At 37.5% G+C, this 23,534-nt stretch overlaps 1 protein-coding gene across 5 annotated transcripts in view; it reads left to right on the top strand.

Annotated features, from left to right (window-relative positions):
• The window catches only part of CDH18 (cadherin 18, type 2), a 522,827-nt gene that overhangs the window by 458,059 nt on the left and 41,234 nt on the right, over nucleotides 1-23,534 (top strand). For all 5 annotated transcript variants that reach the window (XM_014941039.1, XM_014941041.1, XM_014941037.1 and 2 more), the window contains 2 exons: nucleotides 3,423-3,610; nucleotides 10,769-11,022. In XM_014941039.1, coding sequence (XP_014796525.1) covers nucleotides 3,423-3,610; nucleotides 10,769-11,022 — 442 coding nt within the window. The remainder of the gene's footprint in view (nucleotides 1-3,422; nucleotides 3,611-10,768; nucleotides 11,023-23,534) is intronic.

Here is a 23,534-nt window from a genome sequence, read left to right as displayed (position 1 = left end):
CTCCTGGAAGGCTGCAATGCTGGGCACAAGCTGTTCAACTCAGGTGGATTTGGTGAAACAGTTTTGACACATACAGGAAATGTTCAATTGAGCCTTTAGTTGGTTACTCTACTTTTCAGTAATAAAGTTTACAAGGATTTAGTGTTTAGTAAGAACATTTCCAATTCCCACTGGTAGTCTAAATAAATGTATATAAAATATTTTGTCTAACCTTTGTGTTGCTGAATTTGTTGGTTTTAGATAGTATTGTTTGTAATTATCTGTTTGGCTCATGTTTGTATGAGATATCTTCAGGCTGTCTCTGTGAAGCAGTGATTAAATACTCATTGGGAGACATTTTTGACCTTACAATCTAGGAGTTTTTATTTTTTAACAGTTGTCATTCCATCCATTTTTTGAAACGTTGCAGTTTTACAATACTGACAGATAATTAATGAGTGATTTCAAATCCTTCTTTGCTTGAAGTTTTAGTATTTCAGAATGTTTGAAGCTGGTATCAGTAAAATGGTATTCTGAAACAGATGGCTTACACTTGGGGTGTGATTATAAAGCAGAGTGTAGTGTCATGTGGATATATTTGAACTAGCTTGACTATTTGGAAGTCTCTAATTAGTTCACCCTATCATATGGGTTATAACACTTCCAGTTCCTGATGTGGTTTGATTATATAGCATATTCTTTATGGCCACTACGTAACAAATTCTTTATGGCCTCAACCTTTTCCCTCTTGGAATACATTAGTCAGAGCAAAAGTGTCAGAAGACCACACATTTATTTTAACAATAACTAAATTCCAAAATTAATCTTATCCCATCACTTTAATTTTATGTATGAAATAAAGCAACCAGCAATATGAAAGTGTCAGTTGATGTCATCTGTAAGCATGAAGCACTGCAAAAGAATGCATGGTAGAGCATTTATTTGGAAATTTGGAAAGATGGCTTTTATATGTTTGTCAGAGAATTGCAGCAAAGAATTAAATAGGTGTTTTAATGTAATCAACTACAGAGCAATTTTCCTGTTAGATCAGTGTTGGTATTTTCTTTTTTACATGGTAAACCGTACTTCTTCTCTGTCTCTGCTGGTGATTTCTTGTTTCCCTTGAGATTTCCCTAATGCATAGTAACTTATTTTTTGTTTCCCTAGGAAACTTCTCTTTCGTTTTGGGCTAACAAAGTTTAGTGCACTCATCCATCCTTTTCATGCTACTATTTGTTTATTAATGTTATGGGATAGCATTACAAAAACAATTCGAGACTATAAATAGATTTAGGAACCATTGTGCAAGGAATTAGATAAATTTATAATAAAATCTATTTTTTAACAGATGTCTAAAGTTAGTTAGTTGTATTTTAGTGATAACTGATTCCCTCTGCAAGTGCAACTTTTGTAGATTCATAGTTTTTTCAATCCATCCAACAAATAGTGGTTTTCTGTAATAATGCAGGTTTAATCTTTGAATTCAAATTAAATTTTGCTTTTTCTTTCTACATGCTTACCAGGGGCTTTTCTGCAGCCATGCTAGCTAGTTTAAACTCAGCAAACTGTAACATTAGCTTTGATATGTACTATCTTCTAATCCACTGTCCTGCGTCTCAGTGTTGCGCTACTGCATTCGCTAACGCAGAATGCTTAAGGGGAATATAGAAGAAAGTCTATAGAGTTCTAGAAGATATGTAACAACAGAAGTTGTTAATTTGCTCTCTTTTCCGTGTTGATGGTTGGCCTGTGATATAAACTTCAGAAATGTTGGGGAGGGATTTGCACTGGGAGTAGGCAAGCTGGTATGTGCATACCTTCTATTAAATGTGTGTTCTCCCTTTCAGCGCTGTTAGGTTTCAGCATCCCTGCTGTGTTACAACAGCAGTATTATTGGAGAAAATTTCTTTGAGCTGACTTTCTGGCCTAGTTTCAGACAGAAATTGAGTTTTATGTAATCACACTGTCTGTTTGCCACTTTTTTTTCCTTGTGGCACCTTGCTATCCCCCAGGCAATTTTGTACCTATTTAGGAGATTTACTCCAAAAGCATAGAGACAGTTAAGAAAATTATTTTAAAAAAATCTATTTTGATTTCTAATGATTAACCTAACAGGTTATAAAAACACTGAAAGAAGGTCATTGTTGTTATGGGTGGTTTTTATAGGCACAATTGTGTAATAATCTTATATACTCAGTATGTTCATTTTCCTTTACCGTGGATACCAATCAAAATTTGTGTGCAAAGGCTTTTGTACTGTAACAAAAATACTACAATGTCATAATGGTAAAATACTACCATTTTCTGTAGGAAAATAGATGCATTGATTCAGTGTTGCAAAATATGGTTAATTTATTGTTGCAAAATGTTGATGCAATGTTGCAAAACTGATTGGATTTCATGAAAACAAATTATAACATACAAAGATCCCAGTTCAGAAGTACTCATGTGACTACTTGTTTTATGGTAAGTTGGTGAAGAGAAATGTATTTTTGATTATGTAAAAGATAAACTTTTACAAATACTTGTGTGATGAAGTAAGCTTCAGAGTTAATTTCTGTGTTACATGATGAACAGCAAAAATAACTGTGAAAACCAAAATCGTGCATTAGGGAATGAAGGCATCCCAAGTACAATCATAGAATCATAGAATTGTCCAGGCCGGAAGGGACCTCCAAAGGTCATCTAGTCCAGCCTCCCCACAGTCAGCAGGGACACCCCCAACTAGACCAGGTTGCCCAGGGCCTCGTCGAGCCTCACCTTGAATATCTCCAGGGATGGGACCTCAACCACCTCCCTGGGCAACCTGTTCCAGTGCTCCACCGCCCTCACAGTAAAGAACTTTCTCCTGATCTCCAATCTAAATCTGCTCCCCTCCAGTTTAAAGCCATTGCCCCTCGTCCTGTCACTGCAGGCCTTTGTAAACAGGTTCTCCCCAGCCTTCCTGTAGGCTCCCTTCAGGTACTGGAAGGCTGCTATTAGGTCTCCCCGGAGCCTCCTCTTCTCCAGGCTGAACAACCCCAGCTCCCTCAGCCTGTCCTCGTAGCAGAGGTGCTCCATCCCCCTGATCATCCTTGTGGCCCTCCTCTGGACCCTCTCCATCAGGTCCATGTCCTTCTTGTATTGAGGGCTCCAGACCTGCACACAATACTCCAGGTGAGGTCTCACCAGAGCAGAGTAAAGCAGAAGAGTCACCTCTCTGGACCTGCTGGCAATGCATCTTTTGATGCAGCCCAGGATGTGGCTGAATGATACCATTCCCTTTTGAATTCTTTTGGGAATCTAAGTAATTTCATGGGTTTATTTGTCAGTTTTACATATAAAATACTCTTCTACATACTCGGAAGTGTATGAAGCACGTAAAGGTTCTCTTATTTCATTCTTTTATTTAGTTTGGCAAGAAAATATCTAAGCTATTGTGTTTGGTTTTTTTTCTCCCTCAGAACACTATCAACTGTATGTTCCTGAATCAGCTCAAGTTGGATCAGCAGTTGGCAAAATCAAAGCAAATGATGCAGACACTGGTTCAAATGCAGACATGAAATACACAATTATAAATGGTGATGGCTCTGGAGTTTTCTCCATATCTACTGACAAAGAAACAAGGGAAGGAATTCTTTCCCTGAAGAAGGTAAGCAATAGACTTTGAAAGTTTCCTGTGTATGTAATTAAAATACGATGATGAATGCCGAATAAGCAGATACCACGATGAAAATACTTAACTATGTAAACCTGTTCAACCATGAACTTCAGCAATGTAAGCTTCTGTGTGTGTTTCTTCCTGAGACACTTAAAAATCTTTGCAGAAAAGGCAAGGAGAAAAGAAATTCAAGGAAAGAAATTTTTTTTTTAATTTTCTGTGCTTTTTGAATGGTCATGTCTTATATTTATAATAAACTAAATCTTACTGATTTTTTTATTAAGATAATTTATTTTATTTTGAATGATGGGTTTGCACATTAAATTTATTTGTAGGAAGTAAAATTTGGCTGAAGTTATACTGTTATCCCCAAACCACGTGAATCTTGACATAGAAAGTTTATCTGTGGCAATGAATGTGTGATTAAGTTTTCACAGACTGTTATTCTTTGACTTACTCGCCAGCTGTCATCTAAAGGGTCTCATATTGTGCACTGTGTAATATAAATACAGACTTGTTTATAAAGACTCAAAATGTATCTGGTCAAGCCATCACACAGTTAACATTCATAAGAATTTCCTATATTTATCTCAGTCTATTTAAACTACTAATTATAAAGTGTTATTGTCATTTAGTTTCATTCTTAACTGAATTCCATGAACAAATCTAATTCCATAGATAATTTCATCTCCATATTAGGTCCTCTGAACTGAGTTCATAATGCATGTTTCCTGAAGTGTCTGCCAACTTATGCTGATATTCTATGGCTAGATTTAAATTTAATCTTATAATAACCCAGAGATATATTATTATTATTATATTGAAGTAATATTTTTTAAAAAACCTTTCCAACAAAGGGAAATAATTTCTTCATATGAGTTTTCACTTGGACTAAAATAAATCAATTAGCTTTTCTTATGTGTATTTGTTGTTACTGAGTCTTGCAGGCATCAATTATATCCATATAGCCTAAAAAGTAAAAGTGATTTTGTATTCATATTTGGTAATATATATTCTGAGCCTGATTAATGGTAGGAGGAATGAAAATGAGAGAAAATATGGGAAAGCAGAATATATAAAAACTATCATAAAGAATGGGGTTTTTTGCATCTGAACAGATATCTATATATGTAAATTTTTATTTAACATCTTAAAAAGATTTTGTAACTGAAACAAATACTATTTTTATAATTCATAATGATTTTAAAAGGGTTTCTATCTCTCCCAGTATCTTAAAAGTTTTCATTCAGTGTCTTTTAAAAAAGTCATGTAATACCCAACTCTTCCAGCCACATAAAAATAAACTCTTTTTTTTATATATAAGTGAAATTATTTCCCAGTGGCCTTGATGTAGCAAATGCCATAATCTCTTATTTCTTCTTCAAAATGACCATTGTTCTCTATTTAGAAGTCCATCATAACTCTTGTTCATTAAATGCAACATTTGTGCATGTTGAGAACATGAAGCAGAAAGGAAGAATTTGCAACCAAATGAAAGGCTCCATAAATAAAAAGTGTAAAATCACATTTCTTGCTGGTTTTGGCAGACAAAATAGCTTCAGAGGAATTCTCACCGTGTTTTAAAATATGACAAAAGCATATGTTGCCTGTTCTTATACATACATATGACAGGGATTTGAGTAATTTTCCCATCAAGACTTAAGACAAGGAGGAGTACATTTTGCTTAGGTGATGTTATATTTCAGTTGAGCAGAAATTCAGCATTTAAAGCTATATACATTGGTGTGGAATACCTCCATTCTTTCCTCAGAGAAGTTATAATATCCCTTTGTACAGTAAAAAAAAAAAAAGTTGTTCTCATTTTCTTATTTGTTTTTTTACTCAGATCTTGAATGCAATTTAATAAGTATTTTATATACTATGCTGTAATTACTTTTAATTTAGATTGGATTTGAAGCTGAATTAGTTTGATAGCCTACCCAAAAACCAGATAATCTTCTCTAAGAACAGACTCAGTTTTGTTTCATATATCAGATGCCAGCATCTTCTGTAACAGTAGAATAGAATGATTTATTCTCCAGTACTTCTCTGGAAGAATGTATATAGTAGATTGTCCTGGTTTCAGCTGGGATAGAGTTAATGTTCTTTCCAGTGGCTGCTGCGTTTTGGATTTGGTATGAGAGGAATGTTGATAATACATACTGTTTTAGTTGTTGCTATACGATGTTTACCTTAGTCAAGGACTTTTTTAGCTTCCCATAGAAATTGAGAGAGAGTATAGACAGGACAAGCTTTCTAAAGGACTATTCCATACCATAGATGTCATGCTCAGTATGTAAGTGGGGGTTGGCTGGTGGGCGGGCATCCACAATCACTGCTTGGGACAGGCTGTGCAACTGATCATCGGGTGGTGGGAGTGACTTGTGTTGTATTACTTTATTTGGCATATTCTGTTACTATTATTATTTTTTAAATTATTATTATTATATTGTTGTTGTTACTGCTGTTATCCTGTTACTTTTCTATTAAACTGTCTTTATCTCAACCCCCGAGTTTTTTCTCCTTTCCTCTCCTTTTCTCCCTCTTCTCCTTACCCTACAGAATGGGGGGTGGGAAGTGAGCAAGCTGCTGCATGGTCCTAGTTACAGTCTAGGGTTAAACCATGACATAGGCACATCAGAAAAGCCAGAAGTAAATGTATTATTATGTCTGAAGATCTGAAGTCCTCCTTTTGAAACTTGAAACTTGAGGTTCTGATGTAAAAACTGAATTTCTCAGAGCCTCCAAGTTCAACAGGCATGCAAAGTCTGTGAGACTTGTAAGAAATCTTTTATAGTCTATTCTGGGCTGACCCAAAATGTCTGGTACTTTACTTATGTCCACTGATAAGCCCTGTGGAGCCACCCTTCAGTCTCAAAAATCCTTCCACAAAGGGTTGATTGCAGACCGTTATGCAGGATTTTCCCCTTTGCCTCATGCAATTTCTTGTTTTAGTGGGAGACTAGAGGAAACTGAAATAAAATAGTGCAGTGAAAGCCATTACTCTGATTCCTTCAGAAAACGACTGTTCAGCATGTTACCCTCTTCTTGTGATTTTGGAGAAGTGTGCTAAAACTTTTGGAGAAGTATGCTAGAGTCAGCAAGTATCATTCAGGCTTCCCAGAAAAAAAGGTCGGAACAGCCCATCTCTATTCTGGTTTGTATAATGAGACTGGAAATGTTCAGGAAACAACTATTTACTTCTGATAAAATTCTGCTATTCCTTTTGGGAGAGTCTGATTTTAGAAACACAAACTGCAGTATAACAAACAGCAGTATTTTCCAGTTGTCACTGTGATTGACCACTTAAGCTACATTAGTATTTTCAGTTTTGCATGAAAATCATGATAAGTAATGAATACATACTGAAGACATGGGAAATTGTCATGGAAAGACACTGTGCTTTGGGAAAATAAGGAACATGAACAAAAATTCCATCTAAGTCTATCTAAAATTTAAATGGTTTGTTTTCTTTCCAGGAAAGTGTTAATGATCTTCCGTGTTGGGAATATTTTAAGTAAATCTAGAAAGGATCATCTAGATTTCTAGCGAGACAGGAAAATGCTGCCTCTGGTCTTATAGCTACAGCTAATGACTGAGATAGATGACTGATATTCAAAGCCTCTCTGTGGGTTAAGTGAGGGAGAATTTAAACTTAGATTTTACATATTACAAGTGAGTGTCTTTACAAGTCATTTATTTGAGTGTTTGCTTCTCTTGGAGAGAACAAGGGATCAGACAAAACAGAGCCACATCTTTCTGTTTGGCTATTTGGGCTTAAATTAGTCCTATTGTAAATCTGATGGGTTAGTTGAAATATTTCCTTTGTAAATATAAATTATTTTGCATTATCATTTGTATGCCCGAACTCTAGCTGAATTAGAACAGCTTAGCTATTTTAAGCTGAATGTTATGATGAATACATTATAAAAAGAAAAGACTGGAATAAAAAAATCCTACTGGCAAACAGCTCCGATTACCTGAAATAATGGATGAGTCCATGAGTAAATTTCTTAGTGCAGCATTAGACAGGCTGTAAATGTGGAACCAATTTGGTCTTCGCATGTAAGGTAAATGTCAATTTTGACACATGAACGGTATTTAAGCAGAAGCCCAGTAAGATATAGTTCTGTAAATTCAAATTACAACCAGATTTCTTTTTTTAAAATATTTTATCAGAAGTGAAAGTCAAAGTGATGTAACAACTGGTCTTGTGAGTTGTTCAGAGATGTGGAATATCACAGGACTTGCTTTGCTTGTAAATTTCCTTACTTCTCCTCAGGAGAGAACAAGGAAAATTTAAAAAAAAAAGCAAAACAAAACAAAAAGATACTAGTTGTGACCCCTGGTAATAGTAATCCTTAGTACAGTATGTACCTTTTCTGTCTAAAATAGCTTAATGTGGAATATAGTGTTATTTTTTAACCTCTGTGAATCACAGTGCAGAAAAGTTGTTTTTGGCTTATATCCCATTATCTGACTTTAATTCAGAGACATTTTGGGAAGAAGAAAAGAGAAAATACAAGTGAAAATCGGCTTTGGCTATGGTTGAGATATCAGTTTTTTTCTGATTATCTGAATGGATTATTCTTGTATTTATAGAGAAAAAAAAGTGTTGGTATTGTCTAATTGAACAACTGCAAAAAAGAAAGAAAACAAGACTTTAGACTTTGTGTTATTTCTCGTGTGTTTTCAGGGAGAAATTAATCTCCTATACAACCTAATCCAGTTATTGTCAGTATAAACTTAAGTTAATTTTACAAAAAGGCATAATAGTTACAATTTGCAATCGTATTGTAAACTTGTTTAATCTTAGAATATATGTGCTGCAGAGCAATGCAAATTACTATTTAATATTTCCCTGCTCATAACAGAAATACAACATAAATGAATTAACAACATCTGAGTTAGAATTTGCTAAACATATTTCTTTATGAGTTAATTTAACTGATTAGTATACTTAGCTTTTTTTAGTTATAGTAATAGATTTATCAGGCTATGATAAATTTCCATGCCTTAAAACATTTATTTTTACACTCGGGAAAGGGAGACAGAGAAAGCAAAATACAAAAAAATACAAAAAACCTCTTATACTGTTAGAGTTAAGAAAATGAATCAATTGTCCTTCAATACACAGAGGAGAAATCAAAGAAATATATAGCATATATAAATCCTGACCAACTATTTTTCTTATACATCATCAGTCAAAGTTACTCTAGATTTTATCTACAAAATGCACACTGACATTGACAAATAACACATTGAGTTCCTCATATTTCTTGCCATAGATGCTACTTTTCCACCCTTTGAGGTGATAGGAAATACCAGTTTAGCCTTGGTCAAAGTACTGAGTACTTGTACTGAGTTTTGTTCAGGCAGGCTGTCAGGTCCACGCAGAATGATACTGGTCACAGCGGGATCCTACTGTGTCATTATAATTTTGGTTGTAAAAAAAATTCCATGCATATGCAACTTCTTTTAGTGTTATGCCTGTGTTCTAAGACTGTTGGAAATTGAGTGGCAGTATCTGCACGGGCTACCAGCTTTGCTCAGTATGATAATAAATTTTAACCTACTTATCCTTTTTTATAAATTGGCTGAAGGCAGAAATTTGTAACCGAGTAACTATTGAGGTGTCTATTATTAAGAATGAGTGCTTTTGTTCAAGATAGAAGCACATTTTAAAAAAAAGCAGTCTGAAATTTGAAATCCATTCTATGACTGCCTGGAATGGAACTGGAATGTTTTAAAGCCTTTTCAGTAATAAGAACTAACACAATATATGCAAAAAATAAATTCTCACATGTAGTTCTCAATGGGCTGCCTATGGAAAGTAGTCAGTTACTTTAATGGTAATAAAGAAACCAACTCAGAATAGTTGTGGTGCTGTTAACATGGCTTTCAAAAAGCACCAACCCATTGCTTAATTCTGTGTCTGCTAGTGGAACTTCATTACTTGCGTACTTGCAAGCCAAATGTCCTTTTAGCCCCCTCTACAATATAACTGTCTGACACTGGAAGAGTTGAGAGTTGGGTGTGTCGTGTTTATTTTGCATCTTGTGTAAGAGAGTGTAGTAGCATGCTAATGTAGGGTTAAAATAAATATATCAAGTCAGTAAAATTAGTTCACAATAATCTGAACACGGGAGGAATGAGGGAGATGAAAATTTCAGATGTGTTAACAGAGAGCTAGAAATAGGACTCGTAAGAAAGAAAGTACCCCTGCTGTGTGATATATGAGTCAGACCCCCAACTTCTTCCTTCCTTGTAGAGAGGTAGGATTCCTAGTAGGAATCTATTGATTTAAATAACAGGGCGATGTTTAAGTAGCAGCGGTGCTTCTGATGGATGGTACAGCTGGGGATGTGCCTTCTATTGGATTTTATTGTAACATTCGGCCCTGTAGAAGTCATAGCCCCAGCTGCTGCAGACTTTCTTCCTATTTATGAATGCATAATCCATGTGCAGCACAGCAGTACATGGTAAGACAGGCTGAAGAGTTGCTGCTCTTGACAGCAACTCATTGTTGGTGGTGAAGAATTGAAAAGAAAATGGTCTAGAATATAGGGATATAGTCTTTCTGATTAGAAAAGCACACAAGCACATGTTTAGGCTATTCTTACACACTTACATTCCTGTGTGTAAGGAAGTTCCTATCAGAACTGAATGTAAGTTGCTTTTTTCAGTTAAGGATTTAAGAGAAGAGATGCACAAAAGAATTCTAGTATCCCTGATACTGTCTGTTAAATGTATTAATTAATGATATGAACTTGATTTAATTTGGGATGCATCAGTCTTTACCTTTTTTAATATTTAGCATTGACCAATAAAAATCAAAATGTGATACAATTCAGATACTTTACATTATAATGGAAGAATAATCTGACACTCATTCTAAACTCTGAGTTTTATCAAAACAGGTACCTTGCCCACAATTCTGTTGTACAGAAAACCTGAATCCATCCTGATTCATGTATATCCTTCTACTAACAAGTTACGGCAGTGGCTGCCAGAATAGCACAGAATATTGTCCTTACAAGTAACATGAAGAAATTCGGTATCAGTTAAACAGAAAAGATGTAGTTAGGTTGCTAACAGGCTAAACTGAAGCACAGAATGGCATTGATAAATCTTTTTTTCTGCCAACAGCCGCTCAACTATGAAAAAAAGAAATCATATACACTTAATATAGAAGGAGCAAATACTCACCTTGATTTCCGCTTTTCGCACTTGGGACCATTCAAAGATGTAACAATGCTGAAGATCATTGTTGGTGACGTGGATGAACCTCCGCTCTTCACTATGCCTTCCTATGTCATGGAAGTTTATGAAAATGCGAAGATTGGGACTGCTGTTGGCACAGTAACAGCGCAGGATCCTGACACTGCCAACAGTTTAGTGAGGTATAGTAAATCCAAATTATATGAGATTGAATTCCACCACCTAATGGCTTAATGAGATCTGGGATGTATGAAACTATGTCTTTTATTTTAGTACACAAGGGGAAACATAGGTTAGAACAGTGTCGTGATCAGCCTGTATGGATTAGATTTAATAATGTAGTCTTCAACCTTTTGTTGGTTTGCACTAAAATCACATCTAGCCATGGGTCTCAGCAAAGGTCTGTGTGCGCTGGTTCCTGTAACAGCACCTCTCCAACAGCCCACTGAACAGGGCCAGTATATGTTACCACACCATGTAAAATGGTGCACTTCACTGGGCTGCTGCCAGCACTATCCTGGCACTGGCTGAAAATCTGTTCAGGATTATAACACTGTTTTTTCCCTGTCATGCCAACATTGTGCTGGCCTTCTGCACACTTGCCACACTGTAGTTGTCCCAGGTGCTTGTGCAAGAAAGGAACTGGTTTAGGTTTCGCCGTTCCTCACAGACATGCAGTATAATTTTTGCAAAATTGTGTTTGAGGAATAAGTCATTATTTTGTAATATGCCTCAGTCTTAGTGGGATGTCAAAAGAATAGAATGGTGTAATAATGCACCTACTGATGTTGCTAGGGTCATGTTATGTCATTTCTTATTGCCAGGTCTAGAGTAAAGTACTGAGAAGCAAGCACTTGCATCATCAGATACAAGATTTCAAATTTAAATGAATATGGAACATACTAGGAAGGAAAGATTTTGATAGTCTTAATTAAACTCATTCTTAAAGAAAATGTTCTTATTAAAAGGAAAGAAAAAAAAAAGGGAAAAAAAAAAAGCAAGGAAGATTTCTGTCACTGTTCTGTCCAGAATACTTCATATAACAGAACTGGCTTGGAAATAGGTCGTGATCTGAGCTGAGGAACTGAAATCAAGCTGGAAATATCCCCACAGCAAGCCTGAAAAAAGCATTGATGCCAAAAATATACATATGGATATTAATTTGATTTCTACTAAATTTAAGAGCATTTGGATTTAACCTTGAATGTTCTAGTATTGGGGCTTGAATTCATTACTGGTTTAAAGTTTTAGGTTACATGTTTTGAGCTTTAATAGGATCCAGTGACATTTTTCACTGACATCATTTGTGGAATGAGTTACTTTCTAAACTGACATACATACAGTGTGAGAATTTTGTGTAACAATACATGAATGTTTTCTTGAAGGTGGTAGTGGATTTAGAGTGTTTCAGAAAAAAGCTTCTTTCTTAATACATATTTGATGTTATTCCTTTTTATGACATAATGGTATAACCTTTGTGGAAATCATATGAGTATATACTTGGAAAACAGTTTTTCTTAAGCTAATTGGGCATTTTTAGTTTCTTGACTGAGTTGAAATCTGCTGGGTATGTGTAATAGTGTTGGTAAGATGAAACAATTTTTGCAGAACAATGAAAGCATCAGATTTTTATGGTTCTTTTGTGCTAATAGTCCAAGATTCAAAATGTTTAGTGTCAGACAATCAATATATAGAATTTCTTAGTGGCAAGTAATTGCCTTTGAAAAATTTCCATTATAGTATTTGTGTCTAAATCATAACATAGATTAGAAAATTTCACTAAAAATAACTGCAAAGTGCCTTTAGCTGTAATACTGTAATTCTGAAACAACAACTAACACAGTCAGACAGATTAGCCGTCACGGTAGTTTGGGAGTAGGAAGGGCAAGTACAGATTTGCCTAGTTCCTCCATAATTTAACCAACTGTGGCCCGTAAGAGTTATACCTGGAAAGGGGTTAAGACTGTAGTAAAAGGGAAGCAGCACTTTGTACAAGGGCTGGGAAGGCCAGAAATAGATTTTCTGGGTAAAACAGGCAATAATTTGGAGATAAGGAGATTGGAAGGAAAAATATTTCCAAATATTTTGCTTTTTGTATTGGCCTTTTTTTTTTGCCCACCAGGAATTTCTAACTAGTGATTGAGGCCAGAATATTAAATACCCATATTATTCAAATAATGGAGGAGAAAAGTTGTCCTTACCTTGGTCTATCCTATTTCCCCCCCCATTGACAATTTTTCATTGTTTCTTCCATCTCGCTCTGTTCCAATTGTGAAAAAAAAAAAAAATAAAGTGGTAGCAAAATGTACTGAATCATTAAGCTGTGAAAGGAGCCAGCCCTCAGTTGCATCAGAGGGGTTCAGCAAGGGCTGTAGAGGCTCAGATATCCTTGAAATGCCATTGTGTTGTGACCGGGTCCACTCTCTAGCCAGGCTTTATCCATCTGGGTGGAATATTGTTTGTGAGTGTGGAGGCTTTTTATGAAGACACGGATCCTCTAGGGCCTGGATTAACGTGTTGGTGCATGGGACACTGAGCAGGCATCAGGCTGGATGGCTGTGCCCTCCCATTCTCCATGAGCCTCCTCCCGCAGGGTGAGAGAGGCTGTTCTGGGAACAGGTGACTTCAACCCTCCTTCCCTCACCTCACTTTGCACACAAACACTGACGCAGTGCAGAAGGACTTTGTATTGTCTCAGGATGTGACCACGGCTTGGGAAACTTTTGAGTTGGAAGTGGAGCGTGACCTGAGAAGGGGGCCAGGCTGAGCTGCTGCTCCCCTGGAGGCAGGGACCTGCCCCACGCTCTGCTAACAGTGTCGAGTGAAGGAGGGGCTCAGAGGAGGCTGGTTTTCTCAGAAGCATCCACACAGTGCACTTATGTCCTTCTGTGCTGGTTTGCAAGAAACACCTCCACTGTTCAGCTGAAACCCTGATGAATCTGAAAGATAGTCTAAAGGGCAGTGAGATCGCATCTCTCTCTCATTTCCATGCAATTCCAAGTTTACTCAAAATAAAAATAGCGATTATAAAAATAAACCCAGGAAGATTCAATATGACTGCTAGAAGGCACAGAGCGCAGAGTCTTCAGGGAAGAAAGCCACAGACAGGACTTGCATAGCTGGTGTGTGGAGTAATGGGGTAACGGTTCCTCAGCCAAATGGCTCAGATACATCTCCAAATGCTTTAAGTCCACAGGACAAGCTATGGAGCAGCAATTTGCTGAGCAGTTTTTCCTAATCCACCTGTGCATCCTTTCCACTTTATGAGGACATTCGTTGCCGTGTGTGAGATTGATAAAGCATTAGACACACACACAGTTGCAACCGTATCACTTCTTTGCTATTGAACTGTTAAAAGAGATATAGTGCTGTGATTTGTTCACTGCCCAATTAAGTAACAATTTATTTTGGTGGCAGGGGTGACTCTTATAACCAGAATAATGGTTAGAGGAGTAGTTACAATAATTAACAATGCTGAAGGGCAATCTTTTAAAACAACAGTTATTTGAGCTAAACCCCCAAATAAATAACAACCTCTATTATTATCAGTAAAGAGGGAGCTGAAGGCTTTTCTGTCCTTATTTCCTCACTGTGATTTCACGACAGTGATTTCAGCTTGTTCCTGAGCTGAGCAGTCTCCAGAAGGCACTGATTTTGTGCCAGTGCTTGTACTAGTGTTTTCCTCTTTCAACACCAGCAAAAGAACCACTGTAATAACAGATGTAGCTATTAGAGGTTTCTTTTATTGAGACATTATCTGTTTGGCAATTTGGTCTGTTTTAAAGGATTTTTCTTTTTAATTTGATTTTTTCTTTTCCTTCAAATAGCTAGAAATGCATTTTCAGAGAAACTTTTAAAAATGGTATGTTTTGAAATAAAAGATTACTATTCTATTGAAATATAAAAAGCAAACATAACCATAGACAGCATATAAAAGAAGATAGTAAAATTCCATGATGTATTAATTTTGAAGATAAAGATTGTTTTGAGTGGTTTGAAAAACAGCTATTTACTTAAAAAATTGTATTCTAAATCAATGGAAAATATCCTGAATTGTAATTCATTCAGAGGGATTACTGCCTTGTTGGAGCATTTATGAGAAACTAATCCCTTTTCATCGCATTGTGTCAAGTAGTGTGCTTCAATGCTGAAGAAAAGATCTTTTCTGCTTGAAAAGATCAGGGTTAAGTTGCCTTATAAAAATACCCGGTGTGCAAGCAGGTTTTGAAAGTTTCCCATACAGTATGAAAGAAAGTATGTCTATGAAATGTTCTAAATATAATTTTATTTTAATATAGTATTCGTTTTAAATCTCTCCATACTTACTTAGAAATTATCTTCTTTTATTATTTTTTTTCTGAACCCAAACACAGAAGACTTCCGTGGAAATTAGGGGTGAAAACAGCTTTTAATTGGCAAGTTACATATGTGCATTGGGAGCAGCCCTAGGCTGCTAGTACTGCCTTCAGGGCTGCAGGAATGCCTGTTGAAACCCTGCCATCTTCCTGTAAGTGATTCTTGCGTGGTGAGTCCGTCTAGCCACAACGCATAGTCCTGATGATCCTTGGAGCTTTCTGACTGCATCTGGTCTGTCTTCAGTGGAGTGGTTTCCAGAAAAATAATGTTGCTGCTGTTCCCCAAGCCTTCTCTGAGTTTGTGATTCTGAAAAGAGCAAAGGCATAGTGTGCCATTGTGGCCAAGAAGGCCAACGACATCCTGGGGTGCATCAAGAAGAGTGCCCTAGTGAGGCCCCATCTGGAGTACTGTGTCCAGTTCTGGGCTCCCCAGTTCAAGAAGGACAGGCAACTGCTGGAAAAGGTACAGCAGAGGGCTACAAAGATGATAGGGGCCTAGAACATGTCTCTTACAAGGAAAGGCTGAGGGACTTGGGTCTTTTTAGTCTAGAGGAGGCTGAGGGGGGATCTAATCAAAGCCTATAAATACTTATAGGGTGGATGTGAAGAGGATGGGGCCAGTCTTTTTTCAGTGGTGACCAGGGGACAGGACAAGAGGTAACAGGCACAAACTTGAACACAGGAAGTTCCGTCTAAACATGAGGAGGAACTTCTTTACTGTGAGGGTGGCAGAGCACTGGAACAGGCTGCCAGAGAGGTGGCAGAGTCTCTGTGTCTGCAGCCATTCAAACCCCACCTGGACATGTTCCTGTGCAACCTGCTCTGGGTGGACCTGCTTTGACAGGGGTGCTGGACTAGGTCATCCCCAGAGGTCCCTTCCAACCCCATATCATTCTGTGATTCTGTAAAAGGGATGCACTGGGATACTCTGCACTGATGAGGCCACAACTGGAATACTGCATCCAGTTCTGGCCTCCCCAGTTCAAGAGAGACAGGGAACTACTGGAGAGAGTCCAGCATAGGGCAACAAAGGTGATTAAGGGATTGGAGCATCTCCCTTATGAGGAAAGGCTGAGAGAGCTGGGACTCTTTAGCCTGGAGAAGAGAAGGCTGAGGGGAGACCTTATTAATGCATATAAGTATCTAAAGGGTGGGTTGAAGGAGGATGGAGCTGGACTCTTTTCAGTGGTTCCCAGTGACAGGACGAGGGGCAACAGGCACAAGCTGGAACATGGGAAGTTCCATTCAAATATGAGGAAAAGCTTCTTTATGGTGAGGGTGACAGAGCCCTGGAACAGGCTGCCCAGGGAGGTCGTGGAGTCCCCTTCCCTGGAGACCTTCAGGACCTGCCTGGATGCAGTCCTGAGTAATGTTCTTTAAGCAGTCCTGCTTTGGCAGGGGAGTTGGACTGGATGATCTCTAGAGGTCCCTTCCAACTCTGATGATTCCATGATTCCGTGATTCTTTCAAGGTAGCATAATGTTGGATTTTTAAATCTATTTTTTATATATAAAATAGATACAATATATACAATCGATACAATATATATCATATATTCAGAATATTAACTTACAATAAAATAAGCTAATTACATATCCTAAAGCAAAGTGGTGATAAAAATAGAGCTTTTATTCACAAAGTAAAAATAATATTAATGAAATTCCCATCTGCAATAGTTTATTTCCCTCAGTAGTTAATAAAATCGTTCTGTGATTCTGTAACACCATGATACTTTCTGAAACTGATAGAATGGTGAAAATATTTGCATGTCATAGGCAAGTTCCCCCATATTAACTTGATCCCAGTTTGATACTGTCCTACGAGGAACTGAAAGTCTTTATTAACACTGTATCCCAGAAAGAGTAGTTTTTGAGTAATATGTCATGTTATTATGGAAATACTATTATGTCAGCTCACTCTGCTGCTGATGTGCAATCTTTGTCATGCAGTGGTACAGGAGGCAAATTACTGTTTTGAGCACTATTTACAGGTCCTCTGACTCCTCTGGTCATTTGTTACTTCCATGTATTATGTTTGACTTTGGTTGTTTGCATTTCTGGGCAGGAATGGTCTCTTCCCAGCCATTTAGCAGAAGACTCCTGGCAAACAAGGTGTGGGTAATGATCAGCGCTCTGCATGTGATGGTAGTGTCAAACATTTATAAATATAAGCACCTTCACTTTTCAGAATGATGTCTATCATGATTTGGTTAAAAATAAGTTTTTGTTGGATCCTTGGAAGGTTGATTAGGTTTAGTTATATTAATACATTGGGATTCAAATAATTATTGTGTTGGACCCTAGCCAGTCTATACCTAAGTGAATTTCATTCACTAGGACTGAAATTGATTAGCTATAGGAAACTGAAATAGTGCCTTCCTGATGTCACTAGAAAATGAATTTTTTTATTCACTGTGCTCTTGACACTAATTCTTAAAAAGCAGTAGAACACAGAAGAAATACATATGAAACATATTGGTTGTCTTTTCTAGAAAATAAATGTTTTATTTCCAGGAAGGACAGAACCATCCAACCAACAACAACAAAAACAAAGTAGCAAATGAAAATAGCCAATGAAATTCCGAAAAAGCTTTTTCTTTTTTTCTCTCTCTTTTTTTTTTTTTAATTTATATCAGACTGTTAATTTTATGTGAATTAGTGAAGAATACAAGTATAGTCTCATCTCTGACTGGCTTTGCACTTTCCAATGGTCTTATGGTATTGCCTTATATTGGATGATGTATCATAATTGTATCATAATGGTTATGATACATGTATATACTAACGAGTACAAAAATGTCTTTCCAACACGATACCTGGTATCTAGAAGCTATAATGAATTCAAAATTGCCTTACTCTAGTTTGATTTAAATTGACAGCCTTCTCTTCCTTTCTTTTGGATAGAATACTGAAAAATCAATGAATGACAAGTACATAAGATTATAGCAACTAATTTGATATAGGAAAGTGTTCTTCAGTTCCTGCATCAGGCAGAGAAACTTATTTTATTAATTGGTAGTAAAAAAGAGACACAAGTTCAATAATTTCTGGGATCAGCCTTTAGAAAGTCATGTTAATTTTCAGTAAATGATATTTTAAGAGACATGCTTATATGTACATGAAAGAACATACTCATGGAGTTTGGTGTATTCTTATTATTATTTCTGAGAATCTTAAAGACATAAAGTGTTGCAGAGGATTCTGGTTATAGGCTATTTTTTCTGATGTAGAGTTTATATTCAGTGGAGCTAGAAAAAAACCTGAACTTTTGATTCAAATTCAGTCACTCAAATTTTGGTGATACAGTATCAGTGTATTAGGTGAAGGAGAGGTGTAGGAAGAGCTGTGTGAGGGGATCAGGGGAGGGGGGAGGTTTAAAATAAAATTTGTATTTTAGCATTTTTTTTTCTTCCTGTCCTCTGAGATCTGTATCAGTTTCTATGCTGCTCCCCCCTACTGTCGGTTTCCAGCAGGGGATAAGATTGATCCCCTGCTGGAAAATTTAAAAGCCTCTTCACCTAGTTGTATTTGTTTGTCTTACTTGCACTTTGAATGTCATATAAGTGGAATAAGGTCAGTTTGCTTTGTGCTATCCTGTGCACAGGATGCTTTGCTAGCTGCACTTAGGGCAGCCTGCTGAGATCAGTGCCGTTGCATAGAGTGACTGTCCCTCCCTCGCATGCCCGTTGGAGAACTTCCCCCCAGGATCCTGCCAGCTGTGGGCTTGTGGAGGCAAAGGCAGGCATCTGTCCTCCACTCTGCTCAGACCCTCAAAGCATGACACTGTCACAACTCTGTGATCAACACCTACAGAGACACACTAATATCTTCCCAGGGTACGTGAATGGCTCACAGTCAGTTAGTGGAGACGAGCTGTGTCCTTCTCCTCCATCTCACTTCATTCATTTGCTCTCTGTATTCCTCCAGTATTATGCTTCCCTAAGCTTGTTAGTAAATCTAAACAGAAAAAGATCACCCTATTTTGAACGGCTGGAGACAAAAGGGAATTTTTCTCCAGTTTCTTCTCTGAGTCTCTGTCTGTCTTCATAGGGAGGAACCGTTTTAAAACATCTCTTTATAGTGTTGAGGTGGGAGATCTGTTGCTGACTTTTTCCCCGAGGCCTCAAATTATTTTTGATTCTTGTCAAGCTATGTGTCCCAGACCGCCCACTAACAAAACTGTCCATCTCTGTGCAGGAAGTGGTAAGCTGTTCTGACAGCTGTTGTGACTAAGAAGCATCCACGTCAGCTTGGTGGTCAAAATCTCACAGCAACCAGAACCACCTCCATATCTCAACTTAGAGCTGTGAGAGAAAACACTGACAGATCATCTTTATATGGTGACTCTGAGAGCCTGATTTTCATGCTAGGACATCATCTTCATGTTTCTAGAATCTCCACTGACTTCAGAATGCCTCCAGTATTTAAAATTCTTTTATGGTTTTATGAGGTGGCCTTTGTATCTGAATATCTCTGTAGTGTAGTCTTTTAATAGGGCCAATCAACACCAATAAATAGGCATAAATCTATCCCGGTTTTATTTGGTTTAATCTTTAGTATGACGAGGGAGAAAGAAAAGATAATACATAAGTAAAATACCATTATTTTGCTGGTAAACCTTTTAGGAGCAAAAAAGTCATTCTTTTGTAATCTGATGGCACTTTATTTCTTAGCAGCATTGGAATCTGAATGTTAATCTCTGAATAAAAGGTAACTTTGATGTAACAGTTCTGCCAGCAACACATCTACTTGAAATGCATTTGGACAGTTGTGATCCTCTGAAGAGATTCCTAAAGTCTGGGAAAAGAGACAAACTTTTATCTTGCTTTGACTTCTGAATTATGCCTCTAAGGGTGTGGGCTGTTCTTAGCCTACATTTACTGGCAGAATTAGCTAGAAAAGATGATCAGTGGTTAACACATGCAGGCAGAAATTGTCAGATGGGTGTACAGAAATGGCTCATTTCCTTCAAATGAACAGCATTACCATTTTCCAGTGTCCAAAGATGAGCGCTGTGCTAGCACTGCATAGGGCTGGGAATGAGAACAGGAGCAGGAAGCCAACTTCTGCATGAAGTGCAGCAGCCGCTGCCTCTCAGAGGCTTTGCTAGGAGACAGCTGTTTGCAAGCCCCCTGTGTCTCACAGGACCCACCACCCTACATCTTCAGGACAAGGAGAGGGAAGGCTGCCACTTCTCCTGAGCTGAGATTTCAGTGTGAGAGGCAGTATGGGAGACAGTAAGGTGCATTGATCAGTTGATGGATGTCAGCTGGGAGCCAGCGCCAGAGCCAGCTCAGTGGGAACGGTGTATCACACTGAGTTCCTGCAAGCGGTCTGAGAGGAACAGTATTGTTCTCTAAGTTATGCTATGCTATGCCTGTCTGAAAAAAAGGGTAAAGGAATGGTAAACAGAGAGATTACCTTCTCTGAGCTGTCTTAAAATGTATTTCATTTTCACAACTGGAAAGCACAGTTGAAGGCTGTAGTTCTCAGTAGCAGTCTTGTGCTGGGGAGCTCTGGAACATCTAATGTCTCCTTAATCTACCAGACACGCAGCAGGGAGAAAATTGGTTACCAGCTGTTTTGGCAGCCAACTTCTGACTCACACTTCACAATTGCTTTTCTCTCCTGCAGAAGTTTGTTTGAACTATGGGGAAATAGATTGGCCCTGGAAGGGAGGTAGTATAGTGCAAGACAGTCACAGCAACAGAATGTCTCCCCACTGCCTCGTTTGGCTTCAAGGGGATGCTGCTAGTTCCCCAGCTCATGCAGAGTGCTGCTTTCAGGAGACAGAGAGAAGACAAAAGGCATGCACCAGACTTACGTCCCACCATAGGCCATTTCTTGTTGCTCTCTGACTAGCCAAACACAGACAGTTGCAGCTGATCAGCTCTCTCACTGTTCTTATTAGTATACCTTCTTCCTTCACCCTGTGCAGTTGTTGCTCACGCTTCTTTTTCTAAGTTATTTTTAAAAGGAAAAAAAAAAAATCTCTATAATTTGAGTCTGAGCATCTGAGAGTTTCTTTGTTTAAATTTTTAACTACACAGGTTTCTTTATAATAGCACTTGATTTCGTACTGGTAAGCCTTTAGATGGTGTGAGTAATTGGTTTGGCAAAGGATCTGTCCTCTTCCCATGACCCTTTCTAAGTGCTTCTTTGTAACCGGTTTCACTTATTATTAGAGGACTGGCTATTTACCTATATCTCAATTAAAAAGCCCAAAGGAATACTGCGACCTGTCAATCCACATCTGGCTGAAATGTGGCTTTTGGAGGTTCATAAGCAATAGCAGGTTTGTAGCCAGGGTGGAAATTTGTAACAGCTCTTGTTTACAATCGGTGAATATAGTAATAAATAAAAATAGCAGAATGAAAGGATAAGATAAGGACTTGATTAAAAACAACAAAAAAGACAATTTAAAAACCTGAACTATTTAAAACCTCAAACTCAAGACTCTTCCTTAAAACACAATAACTGGATAGACATATACTGGAATATGACAGACTATACAGACTATGCCACTTGTCTGTCATGTGACAAACTGATGTTAATATTATCTTAAGATTGAATAATTTAGACAGAGAGATTCTGAAAATTATGTAGCTTTAGAAACCCTCCTAAAAGTTATGGAAATCATTAATGTTCCTGAACTCCTTTATCACCTTTTAAAACTTCATCAGTTTTTTAGTATTCTCTGTATTGTAAGAGCCTGACTACTTTACTGCTGCACACTGATTTATATGTCTAGAGTGCCCTTCTGCCTAAGGCCCATCTTGCCTATACCTTTCTCTCTGCTAATTCACACAAATGCTTTTAGTTTCCAATAAAACTGGTGGGAACATCTGTTGCCACTGAACCACTGCTTCTCTGAAAGTCAGGAAGTGAGGAACGAAGTCACAGGAGCCAGTGGCTTGGTCTGGTCAGAAACAGGACTAAGGAGATGGATGGAGGCTGGGAATGCCCTTCTGTTGAGTGACTCTGCCTAATAAAGTGGTGGCATGTGTTGCATTTCCCAGTGCTAGCAGGATTGAGTTTTGGTATTTAATTTCCTTCAGATTTTCTTCAGATAGTGTGACTAATAGCTTTTCTATATTCATGATCCTTTTAAACATAGTTTCTCTAAATTGGTTTCTGTTGCTGGTTTGGATGTAAACAGTTTATGGAGAGCTGTTTACTGTGGCATGTCTTGTTATTAAGTCTCTTTATTAAGATGTGCCATGCAACTCAGATGTGCTGATTTAATGGTTAAAAGTATGCTAATTCACACAGCATTGTCAGGAGTAAATGTCTGTAAACAAGTATCCACAACAAATATTATAAATTCATTTTTAAATGAACTCATTCTATGTAAGAAGAAACAGCCAACTGAATTAAGGTGCAAATTCACTTATGAAGTAACTCTTTGAAAATCAAAACTTGCTCTATAGCTTTTTGTGGTCTATATAAGGCATTGAAAAGCAGCTCAGTGGAGCTGGAGGGAAGGGTAGGAGGGGAAGGGTATAACTATCTTTGTTGCCACTATTATCAAGCTGAAAGTAAATTTTCTACTAGAAATAAATTCAGAAGTGAAGCATCGTTGGCTCTGGAGTATGCTATATTTATGGATGTAACCGGACTCTATTCTCAATGTGTAGATAAATCAGTGGCTAATATTCATAAAAGCCTAAAATGTTAAGCACTTCATAAATACAATGAAACTTGTTCTAAATGTCCTCTTACATGTGACAGAAATGAGTGGCTCTACCAGGGGAGTTTCTTGTACAAAACATTTTTAGAGCACTTGGGAACAGTGCTTTAGACTGGCAGTCTGAGTTCTACCATGTGAGAATATCTTCTGTAACTTGTTTTGTTGAGACATTCATGAGGGTTGAGAACCACAGCAGTGTGAATGGGTGCTTTGGATGTGATACACAAAGCAATTCTAAGGAAGAACCTGGAGTTACGGAGGGGAACCGAACAACATAATAATGGGAAGGAATAAGGGCCACTCATTTATTCATGATCAAGAAAAATTATGTCAAGCTGTGAATGTTTCAATATATCTGTAACTGTATGCAAAAGTCAGTAGATAAAGGGGAAGTGGTACTGTGGATAAATTAGAAACTTTTTTCATTATTCTAGTATCACTGGAAGTAAAAATGTTAGTACAATAAATTACCTCAGGACTACTTTCTTTCCATTAATGAGACAGAAAATAAAATTTAAGTAATTCATCCAATACAGAGTTCTTTAAACTGAGAGCTTTGAAGTTCTATAGAATACATTTAAATAACTGGTATAGAAGAAGGTGTTCACATTTAAAGAAATTAGACCATTTTACTATATGCCTATGAAAAT

This window comes from Calidris pugnax, unplaced genomic scaffold, assembly GCF_001431845.1.
Source record: "Calidris pugnax isolate Ruff unplaced genomic scaffold, ASM143184v1 scaffold8, whole genome shotgun sequence".
Lineage (NCBI taxonomy): Eukaryota > Metazoa > Chordata > Aves > Charadriiformes > Scolopacidae > Calidris > Calidris pugnax.
Note: the sequence above shows the minus strand (reverse complement) of the source record. Positions and strands in the feature narration are given on the sequence as shown.